This window comes from Budorcas taxicolor, chromosome 11 (genome assembly GCF_023091745.1).
Source record: "Budorcas taxicolor isolate Tak-1 chromosome 11, Takin1.1, whole genome shotgun sequence".
In the NCBI taxonomy this organism is placed as follows: Eukaryota; Metazoa; Chordata; class Mammalia; order Artiodactyla; family Bovidae; genus Budorcas; species Budorcas taxicolor.
In genome coordinates, this window is record NC_068920.1 from 72,810,615 (window position 1) to 72,831,146 (window position 20,532).

At 55.8% G+C, this 20,532-nt stretch overlaps 1 protein-coding gene across 22 annotated transcripts in view; it reads right to left on the minus strand.

Moving 5' to 3' along the window:
* DYSF (dysferlin) overlaps positions 1–20,532 on the minus strand; it is a 224,180-nt gene that overhangs the window by 114,953 nt on the left and 88,695 nt on the right. For 13 of the 22 annotated variants that reach the window (XR_008200104.1, XM_052647718.1, XM_052647738.1 and 10 more), the window contains 8 exons: positions 14,904–14,945; positions 13,252–13,367; positions 12,637–12,750; positions 11,010–11,187; positions 10,347–10,471; positions 8,323–8,429; positions 3,074–3,266; positions 591–746 (listed from right to left, as the gene is read on the minus strand). Coding sequence is in view for 21 of the 22 variants with exons in the window: in XM_052647718.1 (XP_052503678.1) it covers positions 591–746; positions 3,074–3,266; positions 8,323–8,429; positions 10,347–10,471; positions 11,010–11,187; positions 12,637–12,750; positions 13,252–13,367; positions 14,904–14,945 (1,031 nt within the window). In the remaining variant the exon portion in view is untranslated. The remainder of the gene's footprint in view (positions 1–590; positions 747–3,073; positions 3,267–8,322; positions 8,430–10,346; positions 10,472–11,009; positions 11,188–12,636; positions 12,751–13,251; positions 13,368–14,903; positions 14,946–20,532) is intronic. The other 9 variants (XM_052647736.1, XM_052647726.1, XM_052647740.1 and 6 more) reach the window with 1 other exon arrangement.

Sequence of the window (20,532 nt, forward strand, 5' to 3'; positions counted from 1 at the left end):
AGGCATCTTCAGGCACCTGCTCACTCCCCTGTCACCCGCCCCCAAGGCTGAGAGAAGACGGTGAGGGAGCGAGGATGGGTGGGAAGGGAAAGGGCAGGGAAGGTGGGGACCGAAGGACGAAAGGGACAGGGTCACCTGGTCCCAGGCCTCCGATGAGCACAGCCAGTGCCCACACACCAGCCTTAACATGGGGAGGAATTCCAACCCGAGTGTGACTCAACATGGAGCCAAACCCTCGGGAGGGTGGAGGCAGGTCTGTGCCAGGACTCCTAAAGGTTGGCCATGGGGGCTGCGGGCTGAGGCCGCCCCCACCAGGGAGCTGGCTGGAGAGGGGCACAGCTTCCGGGCTCAGCCCCTCATTCATTCCCAGCACCCCCTGATTCTCACCTACTCGCTCTCCAGACCAAGTGCATGGGGTCTAGGGAATTTGTGGGAGGAAGGGAGAAGGGAAGTCTTTCTATGGAAGCCCTCGGTCCCTTCAGAGAGCAGAGCCTCGAAATTCTGAGCCTGACAGGAAACAGGAAACCGGAGGAAGGGGACCACCCTAGGGGTAAGAGAGTATGACCACGACTGGAGGGAAAACAACCCACTTTCAGAAATATCGTCTGCAGCTTTCCACAGTTCTTGCCACAGTAGCTGGAGCCGCGACGGGAGAAGAGGACCTCGTGGGCAGGCACCCGCTGGTAGGCCACCCGCTTGTCCCCCTGCAGCATCCAGATGACGACGTCAGGAAGGCTGTTCTGGGGCTGGAGAGAGGGTGGCAGTCAGGGTAGGGACGACGGTGCCTCCCGGCCCGCGCCCTCAGCCCACCACGAGTGAGCCAGCCTCCACAGGCCTCTCCTCCGAGCCCCTGCCCTCAGGTGTCCCCTGACCCTGCAGGGCTGGCTGGGCACCTCTATCTTCAGCAGCTATGAACCCTCAAGGAGAGGACGCCAGGCTGCCCCCAGCTCACAGGAGTAGCCCACCAGGAATTCACTGATCTGCATTCACATTTTCTGGGAAGAGACCCTCCTGCCTGGAGCCCCAGGTTCTTAAACCCCTCCACCGGGGAGTAGAGAAATGCTGATTTGACCCTAGAGACGACATTACACCTAAGAGCTACCCCCTTCCCCACTCCTGAGAGCAGCGGTGAATCCACAGAAGGCGAGACCCTTCCCAGAGGACACCGGGCCCTCCTCCCTCTAACAGCAGGGGCTCGGGGGTCTGGCCCTTTTCTGGGCCCGCTGACACAGGGCTCTGAAAACGGAGGGCCCTGGAGCGCTTCCACGCCTCTAGGGAGAACTGCTCCCGGATGCCACACTCAGGAGAGGTGGTCGGTCGGCTAAATCCGTCTGCTCCCAAGGCCTGTGCTTTGTGGGAGGGGCTGCTGCCCGGCGCCCTCCCTTAGCGTCTCCCTGCGTGTCACGTCACCCCTGCAGCTGGGAGGCAGCACAGGCGAGGAAATGGGCTCAAAGAGGTGAGGAGCCAGGCTTTTTTGATTCTAAACGTATGTCCTTAACCACAGCACCAAGTGTGGTCCTGCGGCGCCACCAGGAAGCTTGCCGGAAATGCAGATGCTCAGGCCCCACCCCAGACATGAGAGATCAGTGGGGCTTGGGCCCTGTGCTGACAAGCCCTTGGGGGGTTCTGGAGCACACTCGGCTCCCTCCCATTCCCTCCACAGTCCTTAGCACTCGGGCCACCTTAACCACTCCCAGCCGGGACACAGTCTGCACTGAGGGTCCCCGGAGTCTGGGCCAAGATGTGGAAGGCAGTCTGTGACCTGCCCCAGGGGATGGTCCACAGCCACTTCCAGGGGTCATCCTGAGCTTGAGCAGCACAGTGGCACCCAGGTAACCAGTCAGATGTTAGAGGCCCCACTTGGGAAAGAGACAACAGTGACCCTTCAGGCCGCTTCCCCTCCGGAGCACCCCTTCCACCTCCTGGGCCCTCGTCTCCCCATTCAGCCCTGCCTGTCTCTGCACACCCCTTCTGCAGAGATCATGCCTCACCACCTCCCTCCCTGGGGGCCCCACGTGGCTCTGGCCAGGGCAGGCAGCACCTGTGTCCACCCATGACATATAGGCAGGCCTTTCTCCTCATTCTAGACAAATCTGTGGCCTGCCTGCTTCCCTGGAGACCCGGTGGGGGCATCTGACCCCGGGGGGCAGAGGGGTCAGGTGTAGACGCAACATTACTGCAGGTGCAGCCTCCTCAAGCCTGGGGCTCAGGAGCACCCGGGCGGGTGGGAAACACAGGGTCCTGTGAGAGGCAGGCTCGAGGCAGACAGGTTGGTGGGGAGGTGGGGCTGTGTCCCTGGGAAAGGGGGCCCTGGCACTGGACCTAGAGCCAGGCGCCCCGGATTCTGGTCCCAGCTCTGTCTCTGACATTCTTTGGCACCATGTGTGCTAAGTCACATCAATTATGTCTGACTTTTTGTGACCGTATGGCCTGAAGCTCACCAGGCTCCTCTATCCATGAGATTTTCCTGGCAAGAATACTTGAGCGGGTTGCCACGCCCTCCTCCAGGGGATCTTCCTGACCCAGGAACCAAACCCACATCTCCTACAGGAGCAGTGCAGGAGTGCCTCTTTACCACTGAGGCACCTGGGAAGCCCTTGGCAGCGTTTATTAAGCACATTTATTGAGCATACTTGGGGGCATTTTGAACTTCCCTGGTGACTCAGATGGTAAACCGTCTGCCTACAACGTGGGAGACCCAGGTTCGATCCCTGGGTCGGAAAGATTCTCTGGAAAAGGAAATGGCAACCCACTCCAGTACTCTTGCCTGGAAAATCCCATGGATGGAGGAGCATGGTAGGCTACAGTCCATGGGGTTGCAAAGAGTCAGACATGACGGAGCGACTTCACTTTCTTTCTTTGGGGGCATTTATCAAGCACCTACTACGTGCCAGATTCTGGGCTGGGCCCCACCACACGTCCCTTCTATGACGGCAGACATGGAGGCCCAGAGAGATTAAGTCACCTGCCCAAGGTTACCCAGCAATAGAGCCAGTTTGGACCAGACATCCCCCCTGCCCCTCCCAGCTCTGACATCCCAGGCGGGAAGGAAGGCAATCGCAGGGGCAGCTACCTCATCAGCCAGGGCACGGAGCCGCAGGAGCCAGTCCTCAGCCTGCTCCAGGGCGGCAGGGAGCTCACTGTGGCCGAGCTTCAGGGCCTGGGCCGCCTCGGTGATCTGGCTCAGGTGGCGGGTACGCAGCTGGTACAGGTACTGGTCCAGGTGGGTGGCAGAGGGCATCTCCTGGACATCACCCAGGGGTTGGCTATGACAGACAGAGACGGGATTTGCCTGATGAGCCAGAGCCCAGCACTCACCCGGGCCCGGCCACACACACACGTGTGTACACATGTGTGCACAGGCACTCACAACAGCCCTCAAACCCTCAGCCTCCTGCTGGCTGCTCCACTTGCCCTGGGTGCCTCCTCCAGCTACCTCCTCCAGGAAGCCTGCCCCAACCACACGGGCCAGAGTGCCTCCTGCTCTGAAGTACCTCTGTTCTGAGGCTGTCTGTCCGGAACCTACCCTCTCAGCCTCCAGTTCTGTGACCTCTTTCGCCTGTGCGTCCCCTCTGCGCAACTGACTGCAAGCCCCCAGAGGCCCGGTGAGTCCCTCCTGCCCCCGCTGCACCCTCCTAGAGCAGAGGCCTGAGCACTAAGTTGCCTTTGGCTGAAACGAATCCATTCTGTTGTACGCACACTTTCTTCAAGAAGGAAATTTATGGACCCCTGACAAGCCGCTGCAGACGCTGTGGGGAGGCCAGCAGCCAGCAGCACAGATGGGTCGACCCAAGGCGGCCCCACAGCACCCCTCCCAGAACCCTCTGCCTTGGGAAGCCTTTGGAGAGGAGGTGGGGGTACATGCAGAGCCAGAAACACGGCCCCAAGCCTCCAGTAGGGGGGCTGGGTTTAAACTCAACCCTATTTGGAGGCGTAGAACTCTGATCACCCCCATCCAAAGGCTGGGCTCCCTGCCTGGGAGCCCCTTTATATGCTCCTTCGGGCCACACCAAGGCCCAGGGTCAGTCAGTACGCACACAGGAGTCACAGAGGAAGGAAGAGTGGCGTGGCCGCCTCTGTGCTCTTCTCACTGGGCAGGACTCCTCCGGATTACTTCTGCTCCAGGGCACGGGCCGCCCCACCCCCGCCAAGCCCTTGACTCGCAAACAGGACATCAGTCAAGCCCGCTCGCTCACCAGATCTGCTCCCACCACTCGCAGCCACCCCCCACCTCACGTTCCCTCCCCGCGGTGTCTCGACTCCCGGCTCCCGGCTGATTTATTTTTCTGCCAATTTCCCCGAGCTATGCAGAACCAATTACCGCCGAGCGCAGCGGCACCGCCGCCGCCAGATACACCACTCTGGCAGGCCCTCGGCGCACTACATTTTTCCTGTTATTTTTTTTAATTGAATTTTTAGGGTGGGGGGAGCAGTACGCAAACTCCATCTCAGGAAACTTAAGCCCTGGGGCCTGTCTCAGGTCACGTACTGCACACCCTGTGGTAATATAATATTTACTGCCCCGAGGGTGCCTCGGATGGGGCTGCCCCAGGCCAGGAGAGGGGCGGCCTTCATCCCCAGCTCGCCAGAGCATGGCGGAGGGGCATGTTCGGAGGGTGAAGGGGGGCCGGGGCCGGACTCCTGGGCTGGGCCTGCTGGGAAGGAGGCCTGAGTGGGCCTGAGGGCGGGGCCAGGCGGGTCTGGAGTGGGAGATGGAGAGGCGAGCCAACCAGGGTGATTTATGCTCCCAGCCTGGGTCGGGAACTGAGAGGGACTGCCATGCAGACCACCAAAGGGATATTTTCATGGAGGCCACCAGCCCAGCCAAGGCTCCCCAAGAAACAGTCGAGACCCGCAACTGCCGCACGCAAGGTGCCTCGGCCCTTTCCCACCCTGTAAAGCCCAAAGGCAGGCCCAGAAGAAAGGGAGACCTGGAAGGGGAGGCCAGTGACAGGGCCCCAACCCCAAGCAGGGGCAGTCGCTCTACCAACCCTGGATGACTTGGAAATGACAGGCCAGTCCAGGGCAGGGTCCAGCACAGGCTAGGAGCAGAGCCGGGCTGTCCACGAGGTGGCTGTCTGCCCCCGCATGGAGTGGATGCCTTTATAGGGATGCTGCCTGGGAGGAGAGAGTGTCCAGCCTGAAAGATGCGCTGGGCTCTGGGTCATTCATTTCACGCCTCAGGAGGATCAGCTTTGTTGGTCCTGATCAGAGGCTGGATCCAGGGATGAGGCCCAGCTCTGCCCTCAGGAAGGCCCTGGAACAGACAAGCTAGATCCGCCCCCTAAGCTTTCTCAGAGTCTGGAGTACTTCCTGGAGGAAGAGGACTCAAGCTGCACTGGCAGGGTCAACAGAGTGGGTCAGGCCGAGCAGAGCAGGAAGAGCCTTGTGGCTGAAGAAGCAGAATGTGCAGAAGACAAGGCTCAGAGGCGGGGGGAGCACGTGCGAGGGAGTGAGCCAGCACGGAGGCTCCCGGGGGCCGGAGGGTGAGACTCCTGAGGTCCAGGAGCAGGCAGTGGAGACAGAGAAGTCCACGTGTCAGACGAGAGCTGGCTTTTCCTGAAGGCAACGGGAGCCGCCGCAGGGCTGGAGTGGAGGTGGCAGGGCACAGGCTTAGGAAGATCACAGAAAATGAGTAGGATGGACACCCAGGTGTGGCTGGCAGATGGGTCCGCGGGTCAGGAGATGAGAGGAGAAGGCTGGGCCGAAGAAGCAGAGTGGGCGCGACTGGCACAGCGGGCAGAGGGGCTCCCAGGAGATGCGGCAGGAAGGGATCTGCGCAAACAAGGGCACTTGATGGTGGAGCGGTGGGCAGGGGCTGGCTGGAGCAGTGGGTGAGCAGCTGGCGGTCATCTATGGCAAGCTGGCTCTTGTAATCCGCACCCAGGTGCCCTGTTGTTGGCTGCGATGATACACGACACAGAGCCGGGTGGGGGAGAGGAGCTCTCTTGCTGCGGCCCCAGGGCTATTGGTGGCTCAGATGGTGCTGAGGGAACCAACCTTCCACAGAGAGGCGTGCGTGCCCTCCCGAGGGGGAGGGACCCTCCTCACAAGCCCCTGACTGGAGACCAGGGCTCTCCGCGAGGCCCCCGGCCACCATCTATCCCCAGGAGAGTGATTCAAGGGGACCAGGCTTTGGCAGAGGCATTTTGAGCCAAGTACATCAAGAACGGAGCACTTGGAGAGCGGGGCAGAGGCCCAGGGGCCTGGGACCCACCAGTCTCAGATGCGTCAGGCCCCTCGGACCTGCCAAGGTCCACACCGCGCATGAGTCATGAGCAGACCGTGGTGAACCCAGAGCCCTGGCCCGCCCTCCACACCCGAGCCGTCAGGTCGGGCAGTGCGGCACAGCCAGGCACTCTGCGGCTGCCCCTGCTGACGGCACCCCCTCTAGCCTCACAGTGACCTCCGACCTCCAGACCACAGATGCCCACAGGCAACCGCTACTCAGCGCTGCCAGCCCTGAGCGCCTCCCCCTCTACTAAACGTGCTCTTCTCCCACTGTCCCCCTCCAGAAATGGCCCAGCTCTCCACCCTCCTGCTCTGGCCAGAGCCAAGGGACCATTCTGGACCTTCCCTGGGCCCCCACACTCAATCCACCATCAAAGCCTGTCCAGGACAGAGCAGCAAAGCGAGGGGTCAGCCACTTACTAGGGTGTGAATCTGGGCGATTAACCTCTCGGAGCCTGTTTTCCCATCTGTAAAACGTGGATCCCTCTACTTCCCACCTCATAAGATTCTTATGATCAGTTAATGCAGGTGAAATGCTCAGAACCACACCTGGCACAGAAAGTGGTCCCCATGAGGCTGTTACTCACCACAATGCCTCCCGCAGTCCACGTTGCCCCCTCCTTCTCTCACCCATGTCCCCGAGTCCCCTGCCTGGGGTGATGCCCTCATCAGGCCCCCCTCACCACCATCCCCAGCCCACCACTCTCACTGCAGCCAGAGTGAGTGTCTGAACCCCAGGAATCCCTGGGCCCCCCGCTGCCCCCAGCTCTGGGCTTGCCTTAGCAACCCCCTGAGGCCTGTCCCAATGGGACTGCAGCTCCCCCCACAACCCCCAGGGGGCAGCAGGTATCCCAGGCTCCTGCGCCCATGCCCAGAAGTCCGTTCCCCAAAGGCGGACTCCTCCCCTCCAGAGTTCTCCTCGGGCACCGCCACCTCCAGGAAGCGTCTGTAGATTTTCATAAGATGCACCTGCTCTGAGCTCTGAGGGCACATGTCTCAAGCCCCCAACACTTTCCTTCATTTGCTCACTTCTGCCTCATCACCCCCCGAGAGGGCTGAAGCTGCACCCCTGTAACGTGCTTTAGGCTCCTCGCTTGGAACCTGCCAGGTCTCAGGAAAGTTTGGAGAAGGGGTGAATGACTCATCCGGGCAGCAGGCCTCAGGGCCATTTCTGATAAAGGTGTGCTTCCTACCTGGGGTACAAAGGACCAGAAGGGGCACTGGCAGGCAGCCAGGGGCTGGGGTGAGACTATTTAGAGGAGGGTGTAGAATATATTCCCATACATTCACACTTAACCCCATGGTAAGAAAATAGACTGCTGTCTGTTATTAAGTCCATTTAATACCTGGCAAAACTGAGGCCCAGAGAAGTGAAGTTGCCCAACGCCACAAAGGTGGATAAGAGGATGAGAACCTAAGTCTCCTCGATGTTTCTTCTGCTTGACAATAATCACAGCTATCATTTATTAAATATGTCCTAAGGGCCAGGCATTTTGCTTGTCTGACATTATAAAGCGGTTACAATATTCTTAACGTCAGGCTGAAATGAGGAAACCAAGGTTCAGAGCAGGTGGGTGGTGAGCCCTAAATCACCCGGCTGTGGAGGAGAGGTTCAGATGCTTCTCCTTCTACCAGGGCCCTGAACCCCCATTCTCCTTCACCCCTGGGGATCCCTTTTCCTGAAGCTGACAATCAGCCATGTCAATAGAAGGCTAAACAGAAACACTGGTCCCCAACACAGCCTTGGGGGGAGGAGGGGCGCCGTCACCCCCACCAGCCAGCTCCTCCTGGAGATTCCATCAGGGAAATAAGAGGTCGGGGATCAGAGACACAACGCTCCCCATTCAGGTGAGCCGGGCCGCCCTGGGCCCGCAGCTGCCGCTGCTGCAGGGAGATTTATGACCTGCTCTAAATGTCACCTTTTCAACTCCCCGCGCTGGCTCCACCACCTTTGGACTCAGCACGGGCTGGACTGCTAGCCAAGCGTGGCCGGGGAGACGTGCCATCGCTCACCGCCACACACGAACACTCCCGGGAAAAGGCCCGGCCAGCCAGGAGGGGAGGGCGCCGTGGGTGCCGGGCACCCCCTACCTGCAGCCTGCAATGAGCTCATCCATCAGCTGAGCCACCAGGGAGTCCACGTCCTCATCGGAGCACTGGGCCTTCAGGGCCAAGTGGACTTGCTCCAGGCCGGCTTCCTGTGGGACGGGCAGGTAGGGGTCAGGGAGGTCTCGGCGGGGCGGACCCTCAATCCCCAGGTCCTGTCACCACAGCCCAGCCCCTGAACCAAAAAGGAAAGAACAGTGAGAGCCAAGAAGGCAGAGGACGGACCCCACAAGCCAGCGGCTATCGTGGCTCAAGAACTTTCCAGGGTTCCCCGCACCAAACATCCAAATTCCCAGACCGGGGGCTCCCGGTTCTCCACGGCCCCGTCAAGCCAGGCCTCCCAGGTAAGCGACCTCGGAGCCAGCTCCAGTTCCCACCTGGCGCCCTCTCTCCTTTCCAAACCTTACCACCCAAGCAGGCTTGGATCCCATTCTCCTTCCTTTGGGAGGGCTCAGACAGCCGCCGGGCCCAGCGGGCCTTCCCTCTCCAAACTCCTACTCACGCCCCCATTGCAACTGGTCTCCTCCAGGGAGCGCTCCAGCCCCAGGCCTCAGGCCTGAACTGGAAGACAGAGGTGGCCCAGCAGGTCAGCCTCCGGCCGAGGACTTGCCCCTCATCCCCACCCCCTTGCCCACCTTTTCTGCCTTCCTGAGCCTGTGCTCCACCCTGGGCCCACCACGCTGTGGACAGACAGGCCCTGGAAGGAACAGCCAGCCCCTTTCTGCCAGGCATGGCCTGGGAGAAGACAGAGGGCCAAGAAGATGCTGGACTTGCACAAAATTGACTCTGAGTTCTCCCAAACCTGGGTGTGGACTGGTCCCTCCCTCCCAGAGAACGGCGGGTCTCAGGGAAAGTGTGGGTCATCGTGGTCCCCATCTGGGGCCGACAACTCCTCCCAGACACTCTAAAATCCCGTTCCCCCTTCCCTTTCCACCTTCCCTTCTCATCATGCTCACCTCCTCCACCTGTCCAAACCTCTCAATGCCTGCCCTCTACCCTGCTGCCCTTGTGGGCCCCCAAAGCATGCACACCTGCCTCCCCCGTTCTCATGGGCCACACACCTCATGGGTGAGCCTCCACCCCATGTGCACACAGAAATGGCCAGGGGCCACCACCAGGACCTTCTGCCCTTGGCCTCCCCCCTCTGCCCACTTTGACTCTCCTCTGCTCTCTGGCCAAGCGCCAGGCCTGCAAATCCCAACATCCACCAGTAACCCCCAGCCACATCCAGGACAGGACACACCCCTGACCTCACAGCCCTGCTCTTCTCCCCAGCTCCCAGCCACTGGAGGCCCTCCTCACAGCCCCTGCTCCCCAGTCCAACAGACCACCAAGTCCTTGCAGCTCAACTTCCGTTTTCTCCCTGAGGTTAGCTCCCTCCCAGAGCCACTCCCCTGGACCCCAGCAAGGGCATCCTAACCAGCTCCCAACTCTCCTCACTGGATGCGGCCCCTCGCCGCCCTGAGTTGCTTTCCTGATGCTAACTGGCCTCCTCTCTCCTCTGAGCCCCCCTCCCTAGGGACTCCTGGAGCAACATCTGAACTGAAATTCCAGCCTCTATAGGAGAGCGGTGGATGAACCTGCCTACTCCTTTACTAAGCTGACCCCTGGAGACAGGGGCAGCATCCTGTTCATGTCCACCCTCTAGCTAGATGTTTCCAGCACAACCCTTGCTGTGCTAAGAGTCGAAGGCATTCGATGAATGAATGAATGGGTGGATGGATGGCTGCAGGCTCTGTCCTCTGCTCCCAGCTTGGTCTCTCTCAGCTCTTTCTCTGTGCCATCTCCTACCTCAGACTAGGGATGATCCCTCCAGGGCTGGGCTCCCTCCCTCTCCTCTCTTCCCAGTGTGCAGGGCAGGATTGCAAGCCTGCTCTGGTGAGGACACAGGAACCACAGGCATCATGAGGTCTGCAGACTTAGCCCCTGTGGAGGCAGGACTGAAGACACCCCCGGGGCGGGAGGGGTGCATGCATGGGGTGCTGTGGGTGGTGCCAGCTTCCACTCACCAGCTGGTCGGCAATTCTGAGAAGCTGGTTCTGAGCCTCGACTCTGTGGCTGATGTCCTCCCAGTAAGATGACAGCACCACCACGGGCTTCACGTTGCCCCAGGGTAAGTAGTAATAGTGGCATCCTGGAAGAGCACAAGGGCCTGGCGCTGAGCCGGAGCAGAGGAGTGGGGGGGACCGAGGTGGGGGCGGATGCAAACACCCACCCCCCCGCTAAGACACCTGTGGCACGACCTGTATTCCCCAGCGCCCGGACGTGGTGCCAAGAGTTCCCTTCCCACACTGAGCAGACAGCTGCTGCTGTCATCAGGACTCCTTAGCACATCAAAGCTGAGGGGCTGTCAGAAGGACCCTGGGAATCCCACGCTCTCCAAAGTCTCCACGCCAAGCCCCACACCCACCACGGAATGAGTGGTCGCCAAAGGCCAAGATCTAGGCCGACCACTGCTTGTGTCAGGAGCCCAGTCTACGGATCCCAGCCGGAGGGATGCACCTGGAGATGAGTGCAGTGAGCCAGCACAGTGCGGAGCAGACTGGGGGTCCCCCGAACACGGGTGCCTTGGGGCAGGCCTCCAGGAGCTTTCCGCAGGGGATGAGATTTAGGGCTCGGCCCCCTACTCTGAGGTCTGGGTCCCCTGCCATGCATGCAGCCTCCAGCCTCACCATCAAAGACCGCCCGGCTGTACTGGGTGGTGGAGGCCAGCGGCAGGCAGGTGGTGTCGAACTTGTTGCCATAGTTCCCAATGCTGACCTCGAACTGGACGGCGTCATCGACGTCCTGCAGCATGGTGGCCGAGTAGAAGGCAGCAAAGAGCGAGTACTTGCGCCTCCGGAGGTACTTCTGGGGGCAGAGAGGGCAGCCTCGGGGTCACCACGGGGAGGGACAGGAACATCAGTGCAGGGAGGGGTCCCGTGGCTGGGAGGCCCTGGCTGAGCCTGGCACCCAATAAATCCTGGCTGGACGGGTGGGTGGCGAGTGCTCCGGCTCTGCACCAGAGCCCAGATTTGGTCAGTAACTGAGCAAACTCATTCCAGGCCTGTGTGTTTGGCCGTGTTCCTCTACTAAGGTCCGCGCCTCCGAGGTCATGGAGCTCCTTAATCCAAACCAGCAGCGGAGGCACCACAACCCCGGGGAGCCTGGCCTCCTGCCTCTGCCTTTCCAGAAGGGGCTGAAGGCCGTAATCCACCATGTCCCCCGACCCAGAACACCCACTCCACACCACTCAGGCTCTCCACCACACTGGCCAGCCCTGCAACATCACAGGCTGCCAAACGCGTAGGATGAGTGAGCCCCATTGTCCCCGCTGGGCATCAGGCACCAGGCTGAGGGCATGGCCAGCACCCAACCACACATCCCGGCTTGAACCAAGATGACTTCACGATCCTCTCTGTGGAAGGCAGAGAGGAGAGGGGGTTACATGACTGGTTTATTAGGTCAAGCACACAGTGATAATAGCTAATACTTATCGAGCACCTACTGCATACTGGTATGAATAAACTTCATTCTCACAACAGTCTTTTGAGGTGAGAATAATTATTACTCCCACTTTACATATAGGAAAACTGATACAGCTGGTAAGTAGACAAGCCAGAAGTCAAACCAGCACCATGACCACAGAGTGAGAAGGTATAAACCCTCATGAGGACTCCACATAGCTGCCTCCTAGAAATAAGGCCTGGTTCCACCACTTGCTGCTCTGCTACATTTGAGCCTCAGTGTTGTCATCTGTAAAATGGGGATACTCAGAGCAGCCACCTGGTGGGTGCTGGGAGGACTCAGTGCTGGGAGTATCATCAGCAAAGTGTCTGACACACAGTGATTCATAAGTGTTAGCTATTTTAAAATAGCCTCTCATCTTGCATCAAGCTCTAGACTTTAAAATACATCTATTTATCTTCTTTTGACTCAGACGATAAAGAATCTGGCTGGAATGCAGGAGACTCAGGTTCGATCCCTGGGTTAGGAAGATCCCCTGGAGGAGGGCATGGCTACCCACTCCAGTACTCTTGACTGGAGAATCCCATAGACAGAGGATCCTGGCAAGCTACAGTCCATGGGGTTGAAAAGAGTCGGACACGACTGAGCAACTAACACTTTCATTTCAGGAACACTTTTCACTTTTTATCTTCTTTGAGCCTCTGAACATTCCTCAGGAAGGCAGACCAGGTGCTGGGTTACTCTGAGGCCCAGAGGTGTGCAGGCATATGAGTATGGGTGGAGCTGAGCCCTCCTCCACCAGCCCCACTTGGCCACTGCCCTCCTGGCCCCTCCCAGGGCCACGCCCCTCACCTCTACCCGAAGGATGTCATCGGCAGAGAGCGCCTCCACTTTCTGTTCGCTGCGCTCCACCAGCTTGGTCTCCAGGGAGAGCAGGAGCCGGCCTCGGTAGGCCACGCCTTCTCCCTGAGAGGGGAGAAAGCGTCACCAGGAGCAGGGGCAGTGGAGGGGAGAAGGGGAAGGGAAGGAGCCTCATCTGGCCCAGAGGTCACCCATCTCCCAGGAAACCAGCAGGGCCCTGAGCCACACCCCATCCCTCTGCGGATGAGGAAACGGTGGTCCAGAGGGTTCACGGGCCATGCCACCCTGACGGTCAGCACCAAGGTCCAACCTCGCCAGGGGAGAATGAAACTTGAGACAGAAGCTGGGCCCCTTGGGGGCCAGGAAAATTAGCAGGGGTGGGGGTGGGGGGTTGGAGGGGATGTCAGGCTTGCCCTGAAGGAGAGGCAAAGAGAAGGGAGTGGGAGGGAAGAAGGGGCCAGGACAGGTCTGGGAGGAAGAAGGGGTCTCTGGGCAGGTGGCTGCCTGGCCCTGGGCCCGCTCAAGCACCGCCAGGCCCTTGGAGTCCAGGCTGACCTCAGATACTGCCCAGGCAGGCCCCAGGATCTGGGCTCCCGTCTGGCTCACCTTGCCCGTGTTGAGCTCTGCGTAGGGATCCGGGAAGCCAGTGAACTCCCTGGGGCTGCCATAGAGGTTGATGTAGCAGGGCCCGAAGGTGGGGAGGAAGCCTAGATGGTCGTCCACTGGGAGACACAGACATAGGCGCAGATCAGAGGGGCCGGCCCAGCCGAGATGTCTAGCGCTCAACCCTGCTACCTTCAGGCCAAGCCCATCCCCGGTCTCAGCGCCTCGCACGTGCACAGGATGCGGCCCCCACAAACGTATAAAGGACAGTGACCCCCATGAGAGCTACCGCTGTCTCTCCTGCGGGACTTTAATCCTCACCATGTCGAGACATGGAGATTTGTATTGTTTTTATTAGTCTCGTTGTATAGATGAGGAAGCTGAGGCCGAGAGATGAAAAGGAACACACGACTGCAAAGAGGCATGACCCCAGTGGTCTCACCTTCAAGCCCATGCGCTCAGCTGGCATGCAAAGCTGGGCTCGGGCTCACTGCCCTGCCCCTCCCAGCTCATGCTCACCCCCTCCTCACCCTGCCCTTCCATCTGTGTCTCAGGCCATCCAGCCTACGGGGAGGCACAAAGAAGGCCCAAGAGCCTGGTCACCAGAGACATCATCTCCTGGACGCCAGGGAGGGGGCCCAACTCGATGTCGCCCCACACATAGGGCAGCCCCAGGCACATGTCTCCTCCACCCCTGTATCCTTATGAAGTTGAGACAGACCATTTAATAGCCTTGACTCATCCTGGCATCTCCTCCTCTTCCCCACTTTGTGCAAAGAAGGATCTTTCAGTGGAGCAAGTTGGAGGAGAGTTGGAGAATTACACTAATGATGAGACAAAATCTTTCCTCCACATCATTTCCATCCTTTTTTTTTTGACGGCCCTCTTTTGTTAATGTCATGACTTTCCAGCTGACAGCCAAGTTTCCTAGGACGGGCCTTCAATGGCCAAACTCTGAGAATCCTGAAAAGCCAGGAGGAAGAGGCCGTTTCCAGAATGGCAAAGGTGGGAGGTGGGCCCAGAAGCAGGTACTATCTGAGATGACTCTGAGTGCTCAGACCCTGGGGGGTGGGTTCCAGGGACCCTGGGCTTCAGCCCGTCCCTGAGCAGTAAGCTATGCCTGTTCCAGAGCCTTGCACCCCGCATCACTCCTCCTCCAGTCCCCAGCACACACTCTGGCTTTCAGGATGAGGGCGAAAGACCTGATGGAGCTGTTGTGAGCATGATTAATTATTTATACTAATCATCTTGACTATAATTTACCTTGCTCATTTCAACTGCAAGAGTTTTCAGCTCACCCCGGCCTCCTCCCGGTCCCTGGGAGGATTCACACTTCCCCTTCCTCATCATGGATCCCCTGCCTGCCCCACCCCCAACCCTGCTAGAGAGAGTGAACTCATTTGAGTTCCAGGGCCCCGCACATTCGGCAAGGGGGTTAGAGAATAGGAGGGAACTGCCTTTGAAGCGTTCCCAGCAATTTACATATTCCACCGTGGCTGAGAGGTAACAGCCAAAGTTAAGCTTGGGGATTGTGGTGGGCAATCTCCAGCCCACCACAGGCAAATGGAACACTTCCCCACAACCAGCACCCTTGCCCCTCCAGTAAAAACCTCGAGGCCCAACTCCCTCATCATCCCGGAGGTGAGAGCACGTACGTTCTGTGGCTGGAGGAAGCTTGACCACACCTGCAGGCTCCTCTGAAGCGTAAAGAAATGGAAGAGGGGTTAGGATGGGCATGGCTGGGTGGAGGACCGATTAGGTGAACGAGGCTCTGTGGATGGACAGTTGGCAGACAGACAGAAGGGAATAGCTCCTGGACGGGAAACAGATGTGCACCGAGATCCCAAGGCCAGCCCAGCTGTGAATTTATCACCCACTAAGTCATCAGTGCACCCCCCTCAGCCAGACACAGTCCCAGTGCCCCAGTGTGAGCGCCGCTGGCTGCCTGCAGGGCTGTATGTTCTGTCTGTCGATTGAAAACTTGACTCAATACATTCAAGGAATAACACAGGAAAAAAAAAAAAAAAAAAAAAAATATATATATATATATATATATATGCTTTGCCATATTATAGCCAGATAAGAGGGGAAAACAAAGTACAGATGCCAAGAAAGGATGAGGGAAACGTGAAAGGGCCGGAGCTAGGCACACACAGCTCTCCACCCCACAGGCAGGTTGACTGCATGGAGTGGAGGCATTTCAAGGCGCAAGATCTCCACCTAGTGGTCATTTCTAGAATTACCACTAAGGGCACCATGTTGCATTTTCACAACAGCAGGCACTGGGCACAGTTCTGAAACAGGAGGCTTTTGGCACCTGCTGTTTCGAATGAAGCACAGTGCCAGACACTGTCCATTAGCTGAAGGGTCTACTCTTGGGTGTACCCTAAACCTGGGTAAGGAGGGTCTAGAAATAAGAGAAGCAAGGAAGGAGATGCTCTGGTAGACTTCCAACTTCACTTCAAGACAAGTACAAGACGCCCCCAAAGGAGTATGCAGTCCTCATCTCCTTCTACTGTCCTCTCTGGTTCTGCCTCTTGCCACACTCTGACCTTCCCTCCTCCAACCATCCAAGTGTGGTCCAGTCTGGGGTCCTGATTGACCTGGGGTTGTGTTTGGTGAAATATCTAATTATTTTCATTGATTGATCACCTCTACCTATTGGTCTCCTTCAAGAAATAATACCTATTGCTATTTTCCTATAGCTCCATGATCAGAATTAAGAGCCAAGAGCTGAGCAAAACATTGCGGCAGGAAGGAAGAATGAGCAGAGACACAGGAAGAAAGGGCATGGAGAAGAGAGAACGTGGATACAAGGACAGAGCAGATCAAGTGAGCAGAGGTGGACTGGAGGATGGGGGGGCCTGAGGCCCTGGGACCCAGCCCCTCAGCTCTCCACAGCCGGCCTCAGCTAGGAATGCTGGCTGGCAGGAGTCAGAATGCATAGACCATAATTCATGGCCATTTTCATATTCACAGGAATAGGTTTTCATCAGGAGGGGAGTGAGGCCTCTGGTCATAGGAGAGTTTCAGTAACCACAGAGGACCGACCCAGGCACAGCTGCACCCCCAGGAGAGCACGACCAGGGCCCACCGGAAGGAAACAGATTCCACTTTAAGCTCCTTCAAATGATTGCAAACAGGCCTGGCCAGTTATCTAGGGCTAATGAGGCCAAGGTCATAGTTCCGACCCCTGTGTGCTCCTCACAGAAGCAAACACAGCTTTCCACCCACAGACCAACTCTGCGTTCTGGCTGCAAACTAGTGCCCAGCCCAGAGACAGCTGGCCTCTAGTCCCACCGGTCATCTGAACAACACGTGCCTCTGGTGGCTGGGAGGACCAAGCTAGGGGACTGCCAAGCAGCCTGGTTCCCAACCACACCTTTTTCACTAATTGCCTCATTCATTCATTGGTTTGTTCCACAAACCTAACAGGCACAGAATGAGGCATAGTAAGACAGGGCCCTGCCGACAACTAAGGCCAACGGCTCCTAATCCCGGGGTAGGGTCACAGGTCTCCAGGTGTGAGGATCATGCTTGTGTCTGCAGACAGCTCATAAAGTCAAGGGCAGAGTCATCAGTGAAGGCCCCCAAGACAAAGCCTCTATTTAGTCCTCACCACTCTTCTGCCAAAACACAAGTGTTCTGGTGTGTTTTCCCTAAGCCCAAGGAACAGAGGCTGGGGAAGCCACAAAACACAGATGAATGCTTCCAGTCCTGTGGTCTGAGCAGCCCAGCCCAGCTCCCTCACCTGTGGAAGTACAGGGCAGGCCCTCCCAGCTCAGGACCCCCTTCTCCTGGAGCATCTGAGGCCATTACCTGCGGCCAGCCCAGCCGCTCCCTCTGCCTCTCAGCACATCTCCCACGCCCACGGCTTGGCTGCCTGACTCCAGCCAGCGCCAGGCAGGAGGAGAAACCAAGAACTGCTGGGAAATCCTCATCATCTATGTTCCAAAGACAAAAAGAAACGAACTTTGGATTTTGTAGCCGTGGAAAAAACTGCCTGAGTGCTATTTATGTAGCATGATTTTCATATGTACAAAGTTACAAAAGAATTTGTGTAGGTTTCATGGGGCTCATGTGCCTGCTACCTTTTGAAAGGACTGAGGCTTCTCAGGAAAGCACTCCTCATTAAAAAATAAATAAATAAATAAATTTTTTACTAAATGCTTTGGAGCATAGGGTCCAAGGAATACTTAAGTGTGCCCAGGTAAACCTGCAGGCAAAAGTGCTTAAGAAGCTAGTGTTAGGTCCTGTCCTAGCTGGAAATAACAACAAAAACATGGAAACAAAAACTCCTGGTTGGATTAAATAATCTGGTGAACCGTGAGGCTGGAGAATATAGAGAAAGAATCCATTTTTATAGTTTGGTTTAGTTTGAGCTTTGAGAGTAGTGGGAAAAGCAAGGGCCACGCATCACCCAGATATTCTGGAACATCCTAGGGTGGAGAAAAACAAAAAGATCTCAAAGTTGGAGTGACATTCAGAGGTGGCCTCAGGACAAGTGGGAGAAGCTTGGCAGGGAGGCAGGCAAGGGCTAACCTTCCAGGCCTAGAGAGAGCTTGAGAACGGCTCCAGTTTGAGCAATAAGTCTAACTGTTTTATTGCTACAGAGACCAAGCTATTTAACTGTATTTAAAACTGGTTAGCTGGTGACAAGAAGATTCTCATTCATGTCCAAAACAAACTGTGGGAGCCCGTGGTCCATGAACCACAATGGGTTGCCCATGGCTTGAGCGCCATCTAGTGACCAAATAAATATCTTTCTCATGTTCCCACTCAAAGACTCATGATGACCCTGGAAAAGAGCAAGGTCAACACCACCACCAAGACATGAAGACTGATGGGGGCACAGTCATCTAAACTCTCCCTCGGGTGGCTGACAGCAGGCAGAGCGGTAGCCTCGTGAAACAGTGGCTGCTGGAAACCAGTCAGAAAGGCGCTTTGTGCCTCTACCAACATTTGCCCTTGGACTCAGAGACAGGGACAGCACTAGCCAGCAAACTGGAGAAGAGATTCCTTCCATGCAGGAGCTCTGATCCCTGAGGAGCCTAGGACAGCGTCTCTCCCACCCACCTCCATGACACATTGCCCTCACTTCCTGTCTTCCTCCCTCTGCATCCAACTATCGGAACAGCAGTTACGGGAGGGCCACATCCTGGGACCAGCAGTTCCCACAGTCAGGACAGGGAGGGGCTGGGGCAGGAGGAACCCTTATAGCAGGGCCTTCTGGGAAGGAGTCTTGGTATATTCCGACAATTACAAGTATCAGTGATGAAATCAGCATGGCAGCTAGAGGTTAACGCATCGGGAGGGAAACTGGAAGTTCATTGTAGAATTTTTTACTTGTATATATAGATTTTTAAATGTTTCAGAGAATCCAGAGGAGACTGGTCAACTTCAAAAGTGTTAGGTGGAATCTGCCAGAAACTAGGCATGCTAACCTGACCTCCAGATAAAGATCTGAGAAGATGATGGATGGAGACCCACACATCCTGTCTGTGGAAAGACACCAACACTGGCCAGATCTTGAGAGAGTGTGTGAGAGTGAATAAAAGGGGAGGGGGAAAATAGAGGGCCAACCAGGATAGGGAAATAGGGAGGAAACAACATCTGTAAAATTCAGGAGGGTGTTCGCCTTGAACTCTCAAGAAATGATTTGGAATCCTCAGTAGAGTGCAGGAAGACATAGCTTTTGTGGAACAAAACAAAATGAGGGAGAGAACAAAGAGGAAAAGGAAAATATAAAAGGAAAGATGGAGGGAAAGGAAGGCATGACAAGAAACTAAAAATGCAATAGCCAATTTTAAACCACATGGGAAGCAGTAAAAAGCAGAATTGGCATGGGGGGGACAAGTCAGAATAGGGATGCAGAAAGCCAATAATCATGATACTAAAGAGCAACATTGCTTTAGGGTTTATGGTGTTCCAGAATGTGACATTTATAGTCTCACTGGATTTTTGTAAGGACCTTACAAGGTTGGGACTGGTGGGAGGAGACTGGAACAACTCTCTTGGAGCTCCCTGGCTCCAGAACAGCTCTTATCCCACCCCACACCATGCCTTCAGCTGCTCAGACAACAATATTAGAGTAGATGAAATCATTCCTCAACTCAGATTTAAGAATTCACTGTGTCTCAGAAAAAATTCAAGAGTCCTGCTCCTAGACAGATCAAAATAATTTTTTATACTACAAGTAAAAAGAGACATTCCTACAAGCCAGAAAAAAAAAAAAAACTATCTATAAAGGAATCAAATCAAACTGCTCTCAGAAAACACATCAAAAGAAGCTCAAAATAGATTAAATATCTAAATGTAAAAAATAAAAGTAAAAAATAGAGATAAGTACAACCTTGGGATTTGATGAAGGCCAAAAGCACGACATATGTGGCAGAAACCATACTTCCATTACTTAAATAAGAAATACTGAAAATAAACACAAGTTAACTAGAAAGTTGGACTTCCCTGGTGGCTCAGACAGCAAAGAATCCACCTGCAATCAGGAGACCTGGGTTCAATCCCTGGGTTAGGAAGATCCCCTGGAGGAGGGCATGGCAACCCACTCCAGTATTCTTGCCAGGAGAATCCTCATGGACAGAGGACCCTGGTGGGCTATAGTCCATGGGGTCACAAAGAGTCAGACATGACTGAGCAACTCAGCACACAGTTAGAAAGTTAAAAAGGAAACAGTGAAATATGTCTAAAGAGAGTTAAAGAAAAGATTTAAAAGATGAGAGAATAAAAAATTAGAAAATGTTGGAACTAAAGTGCACACGTGCACATTCATTCAGATGTGTCCAGCTCTTTGCGACCCCGCCAGGCTCCCCGTCCATGGAGTTTTCCCAGCAAGAATACTGGGGTGGGCTGCCACTCCCCACTCCAGAGGATCTTCCTGACCCAGGCATCAAACCCAAGTCTCTTGTGTCTTCTGCATTGACAGATGGATTCTTTACTATCGCACAGCTGGGAAGCCCGTTAGAACTCATATCTAAATCCAGAAACTTTTCTTTGAAAAGTCCAATACAGTAGGGAGAAAGAAAAACTTCTAGCAAGACTAATCAAGAAAAAAGAAAATCCAAACACATATCATTAGAAATAAGAAAGTAGAGAGAATTGTTTAAATCATAAAAGATTGCTCTGCACAATACCATAAAAAAAATTAGAAGATCTCAATGTAATAAATATTTTTCTAGGAAAATGTAGATTATCAAAATCAGTTGTAGTAAAAGTAACAAACTAAAAATGCCAGTGAGCACAGGAAAAACTGAAAAGGTTTCAGAGCCA